This window comes from Mytilus trossulus, chromosome 2, assembly GCF_036588685.1.
Source record: "Mytilus trossulus isolate FHL-02 chromosome 2, PNRI_Mtr1.1.1.hap1, whole genome shotgun sequence".
NCBI lineage: Eukaryota > Metazoa > Mollusca > Bivalvia > Mytilida > Mytilidae > Mytilus > Mytilus trossulus.
The window spans coordinates 1,452,794-1,472,414 of NC_086374.1; the positions used below are offsets into that span (position 1 = coordinate 1,452,794).

General features: G+C 32.4%; 2 protein-coding genes across 2 annotated transcripts; one reads left to right on the top strand and one right to left on the bottom strand.

Annotated features, from left to right (window-relative positions):
• Positions 1-887: 887 nt before the first annotated feature.
• LOC134706212 (uncharacterized) lies at positions 888-6,663 on the bottom strand. The gene is made up of 5 exons (XM_063564948.1): positions 6,370-6,663; positions 4,207-4,318; positions 2,762-2,875; positions 2,306-2,384; positions 888-1,564 (listed from the first exon to the last, which is right to left on the bottom strand). The coding sequence occupies exons 1-5, from the start codon at positions 6,558-6,560 to the stop codon at positions 1,473-1,475; spliced, it is 588 nt and encodes a 195-aa protein (XP_063421018.1). The 5' UTR covers positions 6,561-6,663; the 3' UTR covers positions 888-1,472.
• An 8,670-nt stretch (positions 6,664-15,333) lies between these two features.
• LOC134706214 (uncharacterized) lies at positions 15,334-19,175 on the top strand. Its single transcript, XM_063564950.1, has 4 exons — positions 15,334-15,501; positions 16,189-16,302; positions 17,177-17,255; positions 19,068-19,175. Exons 1-4 carry the CDS (start codon positions 15,349-15,351, stop codon positions 19,157-19,159), a joined length of 438 nt encoding a protein of 145 aa, XP_063421020.1. The 5' UTR covers positions 15,334-15,348; the 3' UTR covers positions 19,160-19,175.
• The last annotated feature ends 446 nt before the right edge of the window (positions 19,176-19,621 follow it).

A 19,621-nucleotide genomic window follows, 5' to 3' on the forward strand; every position in this document is an offset into this window, starting at 1 on the left:
AAGTTTGGTGCTTCACGATAAAATGTACCCACTTTCTTTCTTTTAGACGATTAAAAATTTGACCGATTTTGACGAATAACGTTTTGAGACTAGTCTGTATTTTATGTTCTTAATGCTAACAAGGTGTGTGCCAGAACATAGCCACAATCTTACTCCTGTGTAAAGTGTCTTCTTATAGGTTTTATGATCACGTTGATTTATTATAGAATTGTATTTTAACATTATGGTTTTACGATGACTGAGTTCTGATGAATATGTTTTATTTCCAACAAAAACTGTGTTTTAAACTTAATATTAAAAGTGTCTTTTGAATACATCTGTTTTCAAAACTATTTTCCTGTATTATTGATGCAAATGAAATGTATTTTTCTGGCGCAAATGAAAAATGACTTGAGGGGCAAATGAAATGTGGATCGAGGCGCATTTAATATGATTTGAGGCGCAAATGAAATTACAAAAGCAAAACGCCGGTCTTATTACAACATTTAATGGTAATCGGCATTATTGGGAGAGGCCAGTAAATATTGAAATTTGTAAGTTCATCGGAAGAAAGAACAATTATAACTCAATGCATTAATATACCAGACATTTAGGTCTAATTTTATTGATGAATGATGTTAGAATTTTCCATGTTTTTTTTACAAATATTCCCCCTTTCAAATCAGAGCATATGGACCTTTTATAGCTAATGCTCTTCGGTGTGGACCATGGCTTCGTGTTGAAGGCCGTACTTCAACCTATACTTGTCTTATACTTGTTAACTTTTTTACACTGTGACTTCGATTGGGAGTTGCTTCATTGGCATTCATACTAAATCTTATTTCCATTATAAGAACACATGTTTTGTTGTTGCTTTCGTTAACTTTTATTAATACATTATTTAAAAAAAAAGTGATAACAAAAATGAATTGAAATACAAAATATGAGAAATTTTAACAAACTGAACTTAAAATGTATGACTTTGTATATAAAATTATCGATATTGATAACAAATAATTGAAGAATTCAAATATTTACAGTTAAGTATAATACAGAAATTGTGTTGCATATCTCGAACTCGTTTACAATGTTATAATGTAGTTGACACCAAGTTCTCGCGAGAGCTAACACTGTGGTGCATCTCCCTACTATATAAAGATCATTTTACACAGTTGTGTTGTGTCTTCGCTTGCAACTTCAGTTCAAATATAATTGAATCCTTACGACTATGAACCACATACATGTATTAAACAACAATTACAAACAGAAGAAGAGAATTTGCATATTAAAAACAGTCCGAGATTCTAGAAGAGATCAACTTAGAGTTGTTTATTATAGTACACATAGAACATGGAATGTAGACAGATAAGCTAATCATTGTTAAGAAATAATTTTTAAAAAAACATGGTCGTTAAGGTTAAATTTTTAGGAAAATTATTGAGTATTGAGCATTAAAATGTGATCACAGATAGTACTCCTGATGTGTAGTTCACTCAGTATTTCATACAATCAGCACTGGAGTACTGAGTACACTGTGAGTTACTGGTCGATTCTGCATAACCTGTGATGTTACTTAATCCTGAACCTACAATAGAAAGAATTATTAAATGCTAAAACCTAGTAACATCAGAACCACGAATTCCATTTCAATATTTTCGTATTATTCTTAAACAAATGTTTATATGAGTAGTTATATTCTAATTATCGCTTCTTAACAAAATACTTCTTTGAGGGATTGTCTGTGTGATAAAATTTATATATTGATTGTAACGTTTGCTTTTTTTTGTTCAATGAAGAAGTTACTGTCCAGTTATTCAACAGCAAAAACGTTAATGAAATCACCTCTAAATCATGTATACAACAACTACTAGTATAAGATTTCATATCCATTTTGACAATGTTTTTCCATTACACTGATTCTGAGAAGACTACCGTTTTTTATTAGCAGGCAGTATCATATATAAATAAACAACTCTTCTAAACTTTTGGGAATGTAGAGCTGGGCTTTTTGAATGAAGCGTTTATAGTGAACTCTTTAAGTTGATAACTCCTCCTTCATTTGGTCTCTGTTGGAAAGTTGTCTCTTTGACAAAAATAGCACATCGTCTTATGTTTATGTCTTCCTTGCTTCTTTGCTATATGGAATTTTTTAATCTTGAAATCTATAAAGTGTTTTTATTCATTTACATAGATATAGGAATATGTGGTATATGTGCCAATGAGACAAGTAACAATTTATAAAAGTAAACCATTACATGTCTGATACAAGCTATTAATTGACCATTTATGAGAAAATCGTACAATCTACGAATCTTTAATTATTTACCTGTGATTAAGTTGTGTAGGTTACAATAGTTTGTTCCATAGTCCAGAACTGCATACCAAGTTTCTGACGTAGAGTAGCCCTGGAGTGAATAGAAAACATGTTAGGTTAAGTCAAAACTATTTAATCAGTAAATAGAGAGAAAAAATGTTAGACAGAACTAAGAAGCCTTGCAGTGGATAGACAACACGTTAGGATAAGTCAAAATTATGTAATCAGTATATATATATACAGTGAAAAATAGTTAGACAGAAGCTCAGTAACCCTATAGGGTTTAGAAAACACGTTAGGATAAGTCAACAATATTAAACAAGCATGTATTAAAAAATAGTTAGACAGAAGCTCCTCTACATTAAGTTTATCTTTTTGTGTTTATTGAAAATATTTATGTCATTGCAAATCATACAAGTTGTTTTGAAGCCTGTGGTGTTACTGATTACAAGTTTAAGTAAACATTACCTCAGTTTTACAATTCGTCCCTGCATCACTAAAGGTAAATGTCAGGTCATCTTTGTAATGTTTGCTCGGAGTTTCATGTATGGCTTTTAGTGTATTGGTAGATTCACTGACGAACTGTAAATAAAACAATAATTATACAATGCACACGATTTACATTTAAAAAAATAATATATAAATAGTTATAGAATATAATATTGTTTCTAAAACCATTTAAACAAAAATAAAATACCCCCCCCCCCCCCCCCTTTCCCCAATTACCAGTCTTAAAGGGGCAATAGCTACGAGGTATAAAACAATCTAATATATTAGCTTTTTTTGCCCAATCATTCAAGAAATGTTAATAGTGGAATAATAATTTGCTTTTAGCAGTCAGTTTGGATTGGTTCAATTTTGTCAAAATAAGCTTAATATGAATTATTCACGTGCAATTGAATAATTGGACCTCATTGAATCCTTATTCATATGAACTCTAATTTAACCCCTTATAGTTTAAGATGGATAACACGTGAATTGTATGTGTAAAGAAAAGAATGTCAACATTGAAAGTGAAACAACGGTAAATCATTTGATTGACTATAAATTCGATCCACACAAAAGTCATTCTTTTCACAGGTAAAAACGATGATAGACATTTATTTTTCATCTTTAATATGAAATCAAATTGACATAGAAAATCAAACAGCACGAGTTTGATTCATTTATTTACATATATACATTTTTATGTTTACATCGCTTATATTGTCATCGAATGACGTTAGAGGTCAACTCGACAGATATTTAGATGGCGTAAAGATTAGAATAGACACGAAACGAAGCTACGTATTTGTATGCCCGTGCCCTGTTTATTGTTTATTTTAGATTTTTAATAGTTTGGATAAAATGTTTCACATTCTGTTCTTAATCAAATTTGAGAAATTTAATTAAAATCGGTGAACATAAATTTGGCAGCCAGCGCCTCTTTAAATTGACATACATATATGATAGTTTTATTCATAAAGTGACTTCAGGAACCATGTGGAATAGTAATGAAACGCTCCCTCCGTTATACTCCAACTCCAGGACCTGCTAATAAGTAAATGGTCCCTCAATAAATACGTTTAAATTTGAAGCCTACATTATTGCAACAAGTCTCTTAATTTTGAAAGAAAGGATACTATAGATACATATAAGTCTGCTTTATATTTGCACTGACATCTAGATAATCGCAAATTAAAAGGATCGTTTGAGTAGTTAATATGATTATAACTTTCCATTATTAACTTTCAATTTTCAAGATGATGAAGCCTCATCCCAGCAGCTTCTGAAAATAAAGTAAATGTGAGCTAGATGATACGACATTTAAGGCTTGCATTGCCTATAATAAAATCATTAATAGAGGCTATGTCTTTCTACATAAATTTTAACTGCCATCTTGTTAGCATAAGCTACATCCTCATTATTCTTACTTTGTATAGACATTTCTCGCCTCCGTTCTTACAGTTGTCTGGCCCATTCCATAGTGTTATTTGGTTTTTCAGTTTTGTTTTTACATTACTACACGCCATGGAGGGAAACATCCTGAAAAAAGATTCATAAGCAGTGTGAGTGATAAAAACATAATAAAACAAGAATGTGTCTCCAGTACACGGATGCCCCATCCGCACTATCATTTTCTATGTTCAGTGGACCCTGAAAATTGGGGGAAATCTCTAATTTGGCATTAAATTAGAAAGATCAAATCATAGGGAGCATGTGTATATTCATGCAGTTTCAAGCAGATTGGACTTCAACTTCATCAAAAACTACCTCGACAACAAACTTTAACCTGAAGCGGCACAGGCGGACGAACGGACGAGTGAAAGAACAGACGCACGCTCAAACCAGAAAACCTAATGCCTATGAATGGGGCATAATAAATAGGGCATAAAGACTAGAGGCTGTAAAGAGCATGTATCGCTTACATAGATCTATTGCATCATCGACGATATGCCAAAAAACAAGAGTGCACACGCTGAAATGTCTCGCCTTCTGTACTAATCATTGATATTATGTTGATAGTCCTAAGTATAAAGATTTATTACAACTGTCACATAAACCTAACATTAATCAAGATAACTAAACAAAGACCAATGAACCTTGAAAATGAGGTCAAGGTCAGATGAACCATGCCAGGCAGACATGTACAGCTAACAATGCTTCTATACAACATATATAGTTGACCTTTTACTTATAGTTGAAGAAAAATAGACCAAAACACAAAAACTTAACACTGTGCAATGAACCGTGAAAATGAGGTCACGGTCAAATAAAACCTGCAGGACTGACATAAAGATCATAAAATATTTCCATACACCAAATATAGTTGACCTATGGCATATAGTATAGATAAAAAGACCAAAACTCAAAAACTTAACTTTGACCACTGAACCATGAAAATGAGGTCAAGGTCACATGACATCTGCCCGCTAGACATGTACACCTTACAATCATTACATACAACAAATATAGTAGACCTGTTGCATTTAGTATGAGAAAAACACACCAAAACACAAAAACTTAACTATAACCACTGAACCATGAAAATGAGGTCAAGGTCAGATGACACCTGCCAGTTGGACATGTACACCTTACAGTCCTTCCATACACCAAATATACAAGCCCTATTGCTTATAGTATCTGAGATATGGACTTGACCACCAAAACTTAACCTTGTTCACTGATCCATGAAATGAGGTCTAGGTCGTGAAAACTGTCTGACAGACATGAGGACCTTGCAAGGTACGCACATATAAAATATAGTTATCCTATTACTTATAATAAGAAAGAATTCAACATTACAAATAATCTGAACTTTTTTTTCAAGTGGTCACTGAACCATGAAAATGAGGCCAAGGCCATTGGACATGTGACTGACGGAAACTTTGTAACATGAAGCATCCAAGTCTTCCACCTTCTAAAATATAAAGCTTTTAAGAAGTGAGCTAACGCCGCCGTTTGAATCCCAAATCTCATATTCCGAAGTCAAACCAGGTACTCTGGTAGAGCAAGCATTTCAGTTTGTACAATCAGCTAGTACATGTATGAAACGCGCGTCTGGCGCAAATACTAAATTTCAATCCTGGTATCTGGGTCGATGCAACCGCTGGTGGAGTTTAGTCTGAGTAGTCAACTTCTATGTTGACATGAATTGTCATTGATACGGTCATAATTATAAATTAATGAGTTTATTTATGAACTGTTTACAAAACTTTGATTTTTTAAAATACTAGGGCTTTTCTTCCTAATGACTATTTATATATAAATATATATAAATATAGTAGACATTCAGCAACCACGAATCACACTATACATCGGAGTAGTCGTAAGGATAGGCCCTAATAACTTTAAAATTGCACAGAAACCTGGTACACAGATGATGTTTTAAACTTTCAATCGTCCTCCGAATATTTATAAATTATTTAATACGAAATATCCCCACAGCAACCTCTTTGAAGGAAACTAATTTGAGTTATCTCTCTTTTTGTTCGTCTGAAATGGTTATGTAAATTTTTAAAAAAATCAAGCTGAAAGAGAAACAAGTTACAAGTTGTCACAACTATTCAATAATAAAGAGTAGAGTTATATCTTACCAATTAACTCTGCATGAAGCATGTAATGGGTTTGAAGCAGCAAATCCAACAAAAAGTCCAAGACCGGCTAAAACTACGACTGTTAATACGACCATTGTTATTTTACAACACAATGGTATTTTCTTGCAACACGAACCGCAGGATTTAGGCGAATTATCAGTTCCAAGCTTCCGGTATGGTTTACTGCTCATGACAATGAATGTACACTTGATAGTACTCGGAAACAAACAATAGTTATATAAGGTAAATACTGTCACATGATTATGAGCGTGGTTTATTTTTGAAGTTTATAAATAGAATGAGGGACACTATGGTTGGTAATTTATTATTATTTGCTTTTGAAAAAAAAAAGTAAAAAATATAATTATAAAAAAATGATGAATTAGTACAATTTTTTTTTTAAACAAGAATGGAAATTTCTTTCTCAGAAATTAATGATAAAATTGAGAATTGAAATGGGGAATGTGTCAAAGAGACAACAACCCGGCCAAAGAAAAAAAACTGTTACAATATAGAAGGTTACGGAAGCCGATAAGGGCCATTCAAAAAAAAAATTTTATGTCGTTATTACGACATAGCATGTCGTAATTTCGACATAAGATGTCGTTAAAACGACATCGCTATGTCGTAATTTCGACATATCATGTCGTAATAACGACATCGCTATGTCGTAATTTCGACATATCATGTCGTAATAACGACATCACTATGTCGTTTTAACGACATAGCTATGTCGTAATAACGAGCTATATTTGAAAGAATATGTATTATGATTGGCAAGAGACTAAATGACATAGAAATTAACAATTATACGTCATCATAATGTCCCCGATAATTATAAAAGCCCCCGCATGGTCAGCTATAAAAGAGGGAAGAAAGCTACCAGAGGGAGAGTCCCCGGAATGCTGTGTGGCAGACAGTGTTATTATTTAATTATTAGCTCCCTTGGTAAAACTCCAAATTTCATATTTAATGTATTATATTGTTAAATAATTTACATGAAGCTTAATAAGTATATATTTGTTAATTGCATAGCTTTTGTTATTTGAATTCATTGGTTGAAGATATTTATTTATATTGTAAAGTTTAATATTTGCATCGTCGCAAAATCTTTGGTTACCTTCTTTGGATACCTTCAGTGAGAAACTTATATATGTTATAGATACCAATTTCGATTATCTTAGCCCACTGTGCTAGGGTTGTACAGTCAAACAAAGTCGGATAGATATTAACAAGTTACCGGTCGTAGATTAGCTATGCTGTCACACATGTTGGAAGAATGAAATGTGGAATTAGTAGAGGACTGAAATTGTACAACCAAGTCAAGCCAAGCTTTCCATCTCCCTTTAAATTAGCGCAAACTACATGGCTTCTTGGTATAAGGGTGTATTGTGTGTATTGATAGCTCTATTTCTACTTTCAAACGTTGGGCACGCGCGATGTTCCTACAAACCCTAGTATTTAAAAAAGAATCTTCGAAATTTCATCCTCAAAACAAAATAAAAATGTTAGAAAACACGAACCAATATTAAAGCAAATTCAATATATGTTTTGAATTATGTTTTGACAGCTCTTGATCATCTCCTAAGTAATATCTGGTATATTTGAGGATTAAAAAAAGAAAGCTATGTGAAAAAAACGGATGTCCCCATCTAACGTTACATTTATGAAAAACTGTTTTAACTCTTATGTATAGTGATCTATTTCTTATTCTCTGATCTTCTTGATTCTTGACAGCAACAACGACATGTGTCGGTTCTTTGTGGCGTTAAAGCCGTTATTTTACCAAATTTCATTTAACTCGACTGCATATTATAGTAGAAAATGAATAAGAATAGTAAGACAATAATAATATCTAACAAAAGTACAAATATTTGCTTCATGTGAGTTCAGATATTGCTGATTCAATAAAATCTTCTGACTACACAGTCGTTTTTCAAACGGTAGCCATTTTGTCAAAGTTGATATTTCATTTTTCAAAGCAGTTTAAGGCGTATTTTTTTTTTTATAATTGATCAAAACAAAAGTTAAATATACGAAGAGTAAAAAATGCCAAGATTCTTTCCTTATTAACTACATATTTGGGTCTTAAAGGAATAAAATGATTCGATACATTACAAAACGGAAGGCAATTTTTCCAAATGTCTGAAAACGTCTAAAATCCCAAAGACGCTAATTTCCGACGTTAAATGTGCTAAAGTTTCAATTAAATATTTATGATAATTAAAACAAATCGTGTTATGAAATTTGGAGAAAGATGTTAATGATTGCTGCCGAAAAAAAATTAGTGTATGTTGCTAAAGACTCAGCCCGGGGAAATAGGTTCGACACAGGTTAAATTTTGCAATTTTTATTAATTGTATAGCTTTTAACGATTTATTTAAAAGAATTTGGAAATGGGGGGAAAATCCCATTTTGTAAAATAAATTGAAATTTGTGTTACGGAAGTACTCCGAAATAGATCATTTAAAGTCGTCACTTCAGTTAGGTGCAATCACCAATATCAAAACACTTAATACCAGTTCACGGAATGTTTTACTTCGCGATTTGTCCTGCTATTTCGTGATGACAGTAATTCCTGTACTAGCGAAGCCGAAACTTTTCGTCAATATAAACTTGTGCATGAAATGGAGGTAATTGAAAGATGAATCCCAAACTGCAACGAAAACCGTTTCATCGAATTAAACAAAAACGGGATTATATTTTTGTTTGCCGTTTTCGCGGACGACCCAGGAGTAGATTACTTCCCAAGCCAAGGTTCAAGTAATAGAAGGGGTGTATTTGGACAACTTAAGTGTCAGGGAAATTACAATTCTATTCAAATTTAACCAAGGGTAAAAATGTTCGATTTACTTGCAGAGTGTCAGATATATTTGTATTAGGGATGAATTAAGATATAGAAATTTTACAATGACAGATGATATGCAACTTGAAAGTTAAACATCCTGTGATAAAAAAAAATATGAGAACCGTATACATGTACTTCCGTCCCATCTTTCCTTCCTACATTACTTGCGACAGTACTGCATTTTAAGTTGAAATAACTTAAAGGGTAAACATTATTATATCGATTTCCACAACTCGAGGTAATTTTTTGATAAAATGACATCACAAAAAGAACAGAACCAGAATCAACCAACAATATAAAAAACCGAATAAAACTTAAGTGAAACGTGTTGTGGGAATATCGTGCCCAACGTTTGAAAGTAGCATTAGAAGCCATGTAGTATGCACTTATTTTGAGGGAGATGGGATGCTTAGCTGTCTAGTTAGGCTCGCATATTCACATAGTAGTATCTCCCTAATCAGTCTGTAGAGCCATTTGACAACAGTTAATTTATTCACCCCAAATAGTTTTTAATAAAATATATAAGTTTCTCACTGAAGGTATTCAAAGAAGGTATCCAAAGATTTTGCGACGATGCAAATATTAAACTTAACAATATAAATAAATATCTTTAACCAATGAATTCAAATAGCAAATGCTATGCAATTAACAAATATATACTTATTAAGCTTCATGTAAATTATCTAACTAAAAATTATATAACAATAAAATGCATTCAATATGAAATTTAGAGTTTTACCAAGGGAGCTAATAATTGAATAATAACACTGTCTGCAACACAGCATTTCGGGGACTCTCCCTTTGGTATCTTTCCTCCCTCTTTTATAGCTGACTATGCGGGGGCTTTTCTAATTATTGGGGGCATTATGATGAAGTATAGTTGTTAATTTCTGTGTCATTTAGTCTCTTGGCAATCATTATACATATTCTTTTATATATAGCGATGTCGTTATTACGACATAGCGATGTCGTTATAACGACATAGCGATGTCGTTATTACGACATGATATGTCGAAATTACGACATAGCGATGTCGTTATAACGACATGTTATGTCGAAATTACGATATAGCGATGTCGTAATAACGACATCTTATGTCGAAATTACGACATGCTATGTCGTAATTACGACATAAAATATTTTTTTTGAATGGCCCTTATCGGCTTCCGTAGAAGGTCACCAACAACATTTTTATAAAAATAAACATTTCAAATCAAGTTAACAGGTAAATATATGCGGATATCGATATCGCGGTAGTTAAGTGTCTGGCTGAGATTGTGTTTTTTCGAGTAAATCGGTCCACTTTTTTTCGAGTGTGGATCGGAGTTTTTTCGAGTGATATAATACGCCGTCAGGACATTTAATTTTATTTCGCAAGTTTAGTTTTATTCATGATTGTTTATCTGCTTAATGAAAACTATATAAACACAAATTTGAACACAAACTATGCATAACTTCCTTGAATATCACCATGATCACTAAAGGAAATCTTTACTACAGAAGAGATCATTTCAGACTCTCCGTTTCTATATAACAACATTCCAACAGCGCCAGCATACAGAGTATATATCTCCCAATTGATCTCCAAATTGATACGATATCCTCGGGCTTGTATTTCCTATCATAATATCCTTGAATGATAGAGGATTGCTGATCACAAGGAAGCCGAGTATTAAAGCAATAGTTCCAAATGGTAAAGTTGAAATCATCCATTCGTAAATTTGACAGACGACATCACGAGTTGGTTAATCGTTTTGGAATAACGTTTCACAGATGATAAAGGATATGTCGTAACTACAATCCATTTCCCTGTTCACTACGAATGTGACATACCAAATTATACTTTTTACCGGGTTTTTAATAACACGAGCAACACGACGGGTGCCACATGTGGAACAGGATCTGCTTACCCTTCCGGAGCACCTGAGATCACCCCAAGTTTTTGGCAGGGTTCGTGTTGCTTAGTCTTTAGTTTTTATGGTGTGTCTTGTGTACTGATACTTGTCTGTTTGGTGGTTGGTTTTTTTTCGTTCCCTATTGTTAATTTTCCTTTTTTGGATGGTGATATTCCTTTGGCACCATCTTACGGTGTTTATATTTCATAGCTCGTTCGCTATGCTCGTGTCTGTTGTGACGTTTTTGATTTAAATGAATGTAATCTATGCATTACTGGTAAATTATTAAGCCAGGGATTTCGTTACCACAATTTACATATTTTTTATATTTGGTTTCGAAGTTTTGTTGTGCCTCTAGAAAACTTATTTCAAACGGGATAGCACATCCTCGTATTTACGGAGATATTGTTTTATACCGTGCCCGGGAATTTAGAAACGATCCTGACAAACTTATTAGCTTGTTCTCTGCTGAATACTACACTTTGAGTGTAGCGTAATACAAGCAGATTTCAGTTGAGTTAACTTATTGATCCTTTAATAAATCTATTCTAAAGGGTTATCAATTCAGCACTGTAATTAGATCCTTGAATATTGTTTTTATTGGTATTGATATTGATTTTGTTATCAATGAGTTAAAAGCAAACTAACCATTATTGTTATATACATATACACTTTCTTGGATCTATACAATCTGTCGATACCCGTATCTTGGCATTGCACAAGGTCATGTTTTCTCTGACTGTTTATGATGTCTTAAATTTACACTAAATCGATTGGAAGTTGGATGTGTACTGATTTATATTTTGTTCTTAAATACATGACTTTATTTATTTGATGTTATTGGCGTTGAACTAGCTGTGAGTGTCAGTAACTGAAAGTACTTTTAGGTCTGTATTGAGTGTGATTTGGTTGTTGAGATATACTTGTACCCAGAAATGTCCACTCTGCATGTGAAGTATTTATATTTTTATTCATCTGATGAGTTAAGCCTTTTTCAACCGATTTTAAAGTTCGTTCTTATGTTGAACTGTTACAATTCAATTCAATTTGTCAATTCGGGGCCTTTTATAGCTGACTATGCGGAATGGGGTTTACTCATTGTTGAAGGCCGTACGGTGACCTATAGTTGTTAATTTCTGTGTCATTTGGTATGTTGTCGAGAGTTGTCTCATTGGCAATCATACCACATTTTCTTTTTTATATCACCTTTTTCCACAGTACTAGTAAATACTTCTTGCCTTTATTGTATAACCTTACGCATAGCACTGTTATAACCATATAAAAAAGAGCTTATCACATATTTTGGAAAACGTGCATTTCAGCAACTTATTTTTATAATATATCTTACATTGCATTTTCGGGGTACTGTCTCATTGAAATATTATACCTAAACTGATGAGAAACTTTTGAGTTATATGACACATTTGCAACTCCAAAATTATTCAATGATCGTTTCTCCAATCGAATAAGCTAGTGCATCAATCTTATTGTCGTCTTGTGTAAGTTCAAGTGTACTTGTAGTACCAAATATTCTTCTAAATATTGAACATTCCAAGGTCTCGTATCAGTGACGTTGTTTCTTACATCATGTTTGGTCACTGTTTGTGTGAGATACGTATATAACCTTGACCAAGAAAACAGACTTTCTTTACAAGTTGTGCCTCTAGAAGAACAATCAATATGAATAGTTATATTTCAGTAGCTCTTGTTGTAATCTTTGCTGGATGTTCAATTGCCTATCCAACCCATGCTTCCTGCAAAATACAATGGTAAGAATATATGTTTCAACTATACTTTTCTTTTTATAAGTTCCTAGAGGACCATATGAATTTGAAAAAACGCAGCGTATACGTCAACGAAGGCATGTATTTGAGTTTTCACGTACGTACGTTTTCAAATAGCTACTGGAAAATTCGATCTCTATTCATTTAAAGATATATTTCAGATTTTTTTTTAATTGATTTTGCATAAATTATTTGCAATATTCAGATGAAGTTCAATGCATTAAAAAATATCATAAATACCGCCCACTTTTACTTCTCTTTTAATTCTGACAATGGCTGGCTTATAGTAAGTCAAAAGTTTACATATATTACACATCTAAAATAAAATTCCAAAAGTAACACGTTGTTCAAGTTCTTATCGTTGGATTTCAAATATATTCTCTTATCAAATTATTTTATTGCCGCAGACACTATGCTATGACAAAATGGCTAGTTCTATTCTGAGCTCTTGTTGAAAAGATCTTTAAAATTTTAGCTCTTTTTGCCTTTTAGCAATGCAAACTATTATTATCGCTGACTCAGCTTGTGTCCGCCTCCCATTTTTCGTCGTCGAAATTTCTTCTTTTAAAATACTTGCTAAAGAACATAGGACAAATATATACCAAGCTAAAACTTACCCTTACTGTGTCTGGTATAAAGATTATAGGTTTATCGTTTTGTGTGTACTGTTATTAGACGTATCATTGTTTTCGTCATGACATTGTCGGGTTTTTTTCCTACTTCAATTATTTGAATATCACGATCAGGTGATGGAGGGGGAGGGGGATAAGACTGAAGGCCAAGACAAAAATTATTTGATCACGTTCACATTCATCTGTGACATAGATAATCATAACGGCCAATAAAATCATGATAATATTAGTACACAAAATACATAAGCTATATTGAGCTTTTTGTCGTCTAAGGACCGATTAAAAGACGTATATTTCTAAGTTTCATGAACTTCAAAACATTCAATGGGATAACTTCACTGTTTTCAAACAGACGCAATTTTTGAAAATTTCTTATATTTAAAAGCAGTTTTGAACGTTTGTGAGCTACGGCTTAAAAAATGGATAAAGTCATGTATGAATTAATACCAAACAAATCTCCTTATATCAAAAAATCAAAAAGATGAATAATTTCGTATGTGACGTCATTTATTTTAATTGCGTTGACGCCTGGACTGATTCGGGTGTGTCTATGCTGTATTGAACTTGGCATCATGTATTCGGGTTTAGTTTTCTGTAATAAGTTAATACTTCAGTTTCATTATGAATATATCTTTCATATTCATTTGTTAAAATTTACTGTTTGCAATAGCATGAATCGTTCTATATAATAATGGGGTTCTTATCCCGTGCATAAAAACAATGCCGTATTTGGCAAAAGCTTTTCAACTTTTGATCTTCAGTGCTGTACAACTTTGTACTTTCTTTTATATCTGGGCGTTATGTATTCGGGTTTATCATATATTTAGTACAAAATACATCTATTTTGTATATCTAATACAGGTTCGTTTTTCCAGTCTGTATCACCTACCCTGTATCGCATACCCCGTATCGCATAGCTAAACCCGTATCGCATACCCCGTATCGCATGGTAAAACCCGTATCGCATACCTTTTTTTTTTTTTTTTTTTTTTACATAAATTCAGTTTTTATTGGGTTTTTTTGCTGAAATTTTTTTTCCTATAAATAGATAAAATTTACTGTTTGCAATAGCATGAATTGTTCTATATAATAAGAATGTTCTTATCCCGGGCATACAAACAATGCCGTATTTGGCAAAACCTTTTCAACTTTTGATCTTCATTGCTGTACAACTTTGTACTTTTTTCACTTTCGATGTTATCTATTAATCATGTTTTTCTTTGTCTATGTTCTCCTATTTATTTGTATTGTAGTCCTGTAATATTATGTTGTCATTTCAATGTTATATTTAACTTTGCCATTAAAGTGCGAGATTTGGCATGCCATAACACCAGGTTCAACCCACCACTTTTATTCCCCTTTAAAGGTGTCCTGTACTAAGTCAGGAAGATGGCCATTGTTATAATATTGTTCGTTTCTGTGTGTTTTGCATTTTAACGTTGAGTCGTTTGTGTTTTCTCTTATTTTTGAGATATTGAGATAAGACGTGGCACGGTACTTGTCTATCCCAAATTCATGTATTTGGTTTTGATGCTATATTTGTTATTCTCGTGGTGTTTTGTCTGTTGCTTGGTCCGTTTCTGTGTGTGTTGCGTTTCGGTGTTGTATCGTTGTTCTCCTCTTATATTTAATGCGTTTCCCTCGGTTTTAGTTTGTTACCCCGATTTTGTTTTTTGTCCATGGATTTATGTGTTTTGAACAGCGGTATACTACTGTTGCCTTTATTTATTGAATACTTTCTAAATCTGTGCAGGTATAGTTTAGGTTATTACATACGTTTGGAAGAACTTTTGTAAATTCAGAGCATAACATTAAATTGTATGTTCGGTGTTAATGCAATTTGTATTTGTTATTTTTTAAGGACATTTGGGATCAGTTGTGATATGGTCAAGGACAAAATCAAGACCCAAATATCTACATGGAAAACAGCAGATAACTGTCCAAATGGAGCAGGCGAAAAATGTCTGTATACAGTACGTATTGTCAGCAGTTTAATTTGTCTATTATAGACAAGTAAAAGGTTACTGCAAAACGCTCATTTACTTTATGAATTTCAATTTAAAAGTATGTTTTATACATTTTAACATATCTGTTATGAATCAGACATTTTTGAATCGTTGGAATTAATGGATTCGAATTTTGATCTTTCTTTATCTTTTTACATTTACTTAATATATATATATATGCGTAATTTTGCAAGGAACTGAAGTAAATGAAACTGTTACCAGTTCCTTGGTCTAAACGACCCTTCTTACTGCATCGTATAAAATGATAGGTATAGTTTAGCAGTCTGAAATGGTAAAAACAATATAAATCCTAGTAATTTAGCGCAGTAATAAGAAATCATGTTTAAAAGATACGTTGTAACTTGATTGTGACTATATAGTATACCAACTTAAGAATCACAGACACATTAGCGATAAGTACTGTACATTTTTGCACTCTCAACAAAAAAAGCAGTCATTCCTACAATTGTTCAGAAATTGACCCCTATCTACATGGTTATTTTCTTTTACATGATCCAGGGGTCGAAATTAGAACTAGTCTGGTGATCCAACAACAACATAATAAGACTAGCCTCGTTATGGTCTTGTATCATGCAGCACCTTCATTATAGTACTTTTAACTTGATTGGTTATTTATTTCACTTGATGTTTCAGTTTGTGAGTGAAACAGATACAACCATAACAGCCAAACACGCGACACCAGTTAAACACTACATGGACGATTTGACCTTCACCTTTACTGCAAGTAACAGCATGTGCAATGTCAAGGTAAGTTCAAGGGTTATTCGGGTATATACTTCTCTTTATACTTTTGTTATATAAAAAAATCTGATCGAATTTTTTTCATGGTAAATTAATACAATTCCGAAAGCGTCGTTAGTCAGAATCGTCTATTGTGCGCGATCCGGTACCTATAGCTGTTACGTGTTTTGTAAGACACTGGAATGTCAAAATATTATATACTAGTATATTGTTGATCAACAGTTAAATTGACCATATTTTTTACTTTAATGTAGAAGTGAATAAAAAAGATTTACTCCAATCTAAGTTAACAAAGCATTGTCCCTAGAAATCAAACTAGACTAACTTGACAGTGTGTAACGAACAATGACTAACAATCCAGATAAAAGGAGTAAATGTTGATGTCTTTAGCAATTATGATGAGTGACACTAACCGTGAAATGGATATCTTTTGTTAATCGTGTATCCTCGGTGGCTTACTTGTCATTCACAACGCGACGTGTCATAAGTTGAGCAGGGGGTATTCGCCTTCCACATCACACGGGTCTACACCCGAACTTTTATTGGAATCCAAATGCTCCTTTTGGCTTGATTTATTAATGTCATTTATACAGACTATGTAGACCTCGAGCTTCACTTATGAGACATTATTTGTCGATATAAACACCTGGTGCAGTAAAATTGGTAGTGTGAATATGTTTAGTTTATTATTGCTTTATATTTTTTTATGTTCCATTTGTTCAATAAAGTAGGTATGGTACTGGTTAATACATTTTGATAATTTTTTTTAATGTTTTAATTTGTAGGGTTTCTCCACATCAGAAACATGGTATGCTTACCTTGACTACAGCACAAACTATTGTAATCTATCTATTTATTTACATTACTGTATTAATTGTAGGGTTACTCCACATCAGAAACATGGTATGCTTACCTTGACTACAGCACTAACTATTGTAACCTCAACAACCTTATCACAGGTATGGCATTACCTAATCATAGGTAGAACTACTATATAAACTTGTATACTTTAATCTTTATCACAGGTATGTCATTACCTAATCATAGGTAGAACTACTATATTAACGTGTATACTTTAACCTTTATCACAGGTATGTCATTACCTAATCATAGGTAGAACTACTATATTAACGTGTATACTTTAATCTTTATCACAGGTATGTCATTACCTAATCATAGGTAGAACTACTATATTAACGTGTATACTTTAATCTTTATCACAGGTATGTCATTACCTAATCATAGGTAGAACTACTATATTAACGTGTATACTTTAATCTTTATCACAGGTATGTCATTACCTAATCATAGGTAGAACTACTATATTAACGTGTATACTTTAATCTTTATCACAGGTATGTCATTACCTAATCATAGGTAGAACTACTATATTAACGTGTATACTTTAATCTTTATCACAGGTATGTCATTACCTAATCATAGGTAGAACTACTATATTAACGTGTATACTTTAATCTTTATCACAGGTATGTCATTACCTAATCATAGGTAGAACTACTATATTAACGTGTATACTTTAATCTTTATCACAGGTATGTCATTACCTAATCATAGGTAGAACTACTATATTAACGTGTATACTTTAATCTTTATCACAGGTATGTCATTACCTAATCATAGGTAGAACTACTATATTAACGTGTATACTTTAATCTTTATCACAGGTATGTCATTACCTAATCATAGGTAGAACTACTATATTAACGTGTATACTTTAATCTTTATCACAGGTATGTCATTACCTAATCATAGGTAGAACTACTATATTAACGTGTATACTTTAATCTTTATCACAGGTATGTCATTACCTAATCATAGGTAGAACTACTATATTAACGTGTATACTTTAATCTTTATCACAGGTATGTCATTACCTAATCATAGGTAGAACTACTATATTAACGTGTATACTTTAATCTTTATCACAGGTATGTCATTACCTAATCATAGGTAGAACTACTATATTAACGTGTATACTTTAATCTTTATCACAGGTATGTCATTACCTAATCATAGGTAGAACTACTATATTAACGTGTATACTTTAATCTTTATCACAGGTATGTCATTACCTAATCATAGGTAGAACTACTATATTAACTTGTATACTTTAATCTTTATCACATGTTTGCAAATTATGTAGTTACTCCTTTGTCCATAATAAATACAAGCATGATAAAAACAGAAACATTAGCATGATAAAAGACAGAAACACTAGCATGATAAAAAAAAACCAGAAACACTTACATGATAAAAAAAATCCCCAAAACACTTGCATGATAATAAAAAACCATAACACTTGCATGACAAAAAAAAATTAATCCAGAAACATTTGCATGATAAAAACAGAAACATTAGCATGATTAAAGACAGAAACACTAGCATGAAAATACAACAACTCTCGAATAAAAACAGGAACTCACACTAGCATGTTTAAAAACGGGAACACGAGCACTGAACTCGATTGAATAATTTTCAATTATAGATATCAATATTCTACATTTTTGTCAACTCTATGGAAACAACGCCGCATCTAAATTTTGCTAAAGCTCTCCTGTATTTACCAACGAACTTTTAGTTCTATTCTGATTATTTAATCTTTTCATTTTGTTTATAAGAAAATCTAGAAGGGTACTATGCAGTTAAACATAAAAAAAAAACTTGACATGTGACAGGGTAAACATAGGTCTTGCTGGATAATTATGATTCGCAAGATGTTATAGAAAATTGAATGTCTATTTTTCTTTCAGGTTCTGGACTTGACAAGGTTAATGCATACAAGGAGGTCACGAGCGATGCTGTTTGTACACAATATTCCAGCAAAGATTGCGATAAATATTAAAATATTTAAAAATGTTTTTGATATTTACTTGATATTCTAATTCTTCATAGTTAGCCAACCAAGTTGGTTTCATCTTTAGAGACACAGAAGATTTTGCAAAAACAATAAAAGTAACAGGTCTTTTTGCAGTTACTATTCACATTTTAAGCTACGTTGTGATCTTGTGGAGTTAACAAATGAAGACTGTTAAGTCTGTTGAAATTTAGATAACATGTAAGCCAACAAACAAAAAAGGAGTATATTATAATGCTGTTACTTTAAAAAAAAATAATAATTAAAACGGTCGTCATTATCAAACAAAGATATGTTATCAACGAAACATTTGGAGAGATTTTATCCATGGCTCAAATGTCATAATGCAGAAACAAAAGATTTATACTTACTCGAGTCAATCAGTTGCTGATATAGCACTGACCTTTGTAATAATGCTATAAAATATAATACGTTGTTTGTCATATCATG

Excerpts from the sequence above, each read along its gene's own strand:
- LOC134706212 (XM_063564948.1), bottom strand. The coding sequence starts at position 6,560 with ATGAGCAGTAAACCATACCGGAAGCTTGGAACTGATAATTCGCCTAAA. Across the intron at positions 4,319-6,369 it reads GCTTCATGCAGAGTTAATTG|GATGTTTCCCTCCATGGCGT; the intron begins GTAAGATATAAC and ends ATCTTTTTTCAG. Across the intron at positions 1,565-2,305 it reads CCTACACAACTTAATCACAG|GTTCAGGATTAAGTAACATC; the intron begins GTAAATAATTAA and ends TTTCTATTGTAG.
- LOC134706214 (XM_063564950.1), top strand. The coding sequence starts at position 15,349 with ATGTTCGGTGTTAATGCAATTTGTATTTGTTATTTTTTAAGGACATTT. Across the intron at positions 15,502-16,188 it reads GCGAAAAATGTCTGTATACA|TTTGTGAGTGAAACAGATAC; the intron begins GTACGTATTGTC and ends TTGATGTTTCAG. Across the intron at positions 16,303-17,176 it reads ACAGCATGTGCAATGTCAAG|GGTTACTCCACATCAGAAAC; the intron begins GTAAGTTCAAGG and ends TATTAATTGTAG.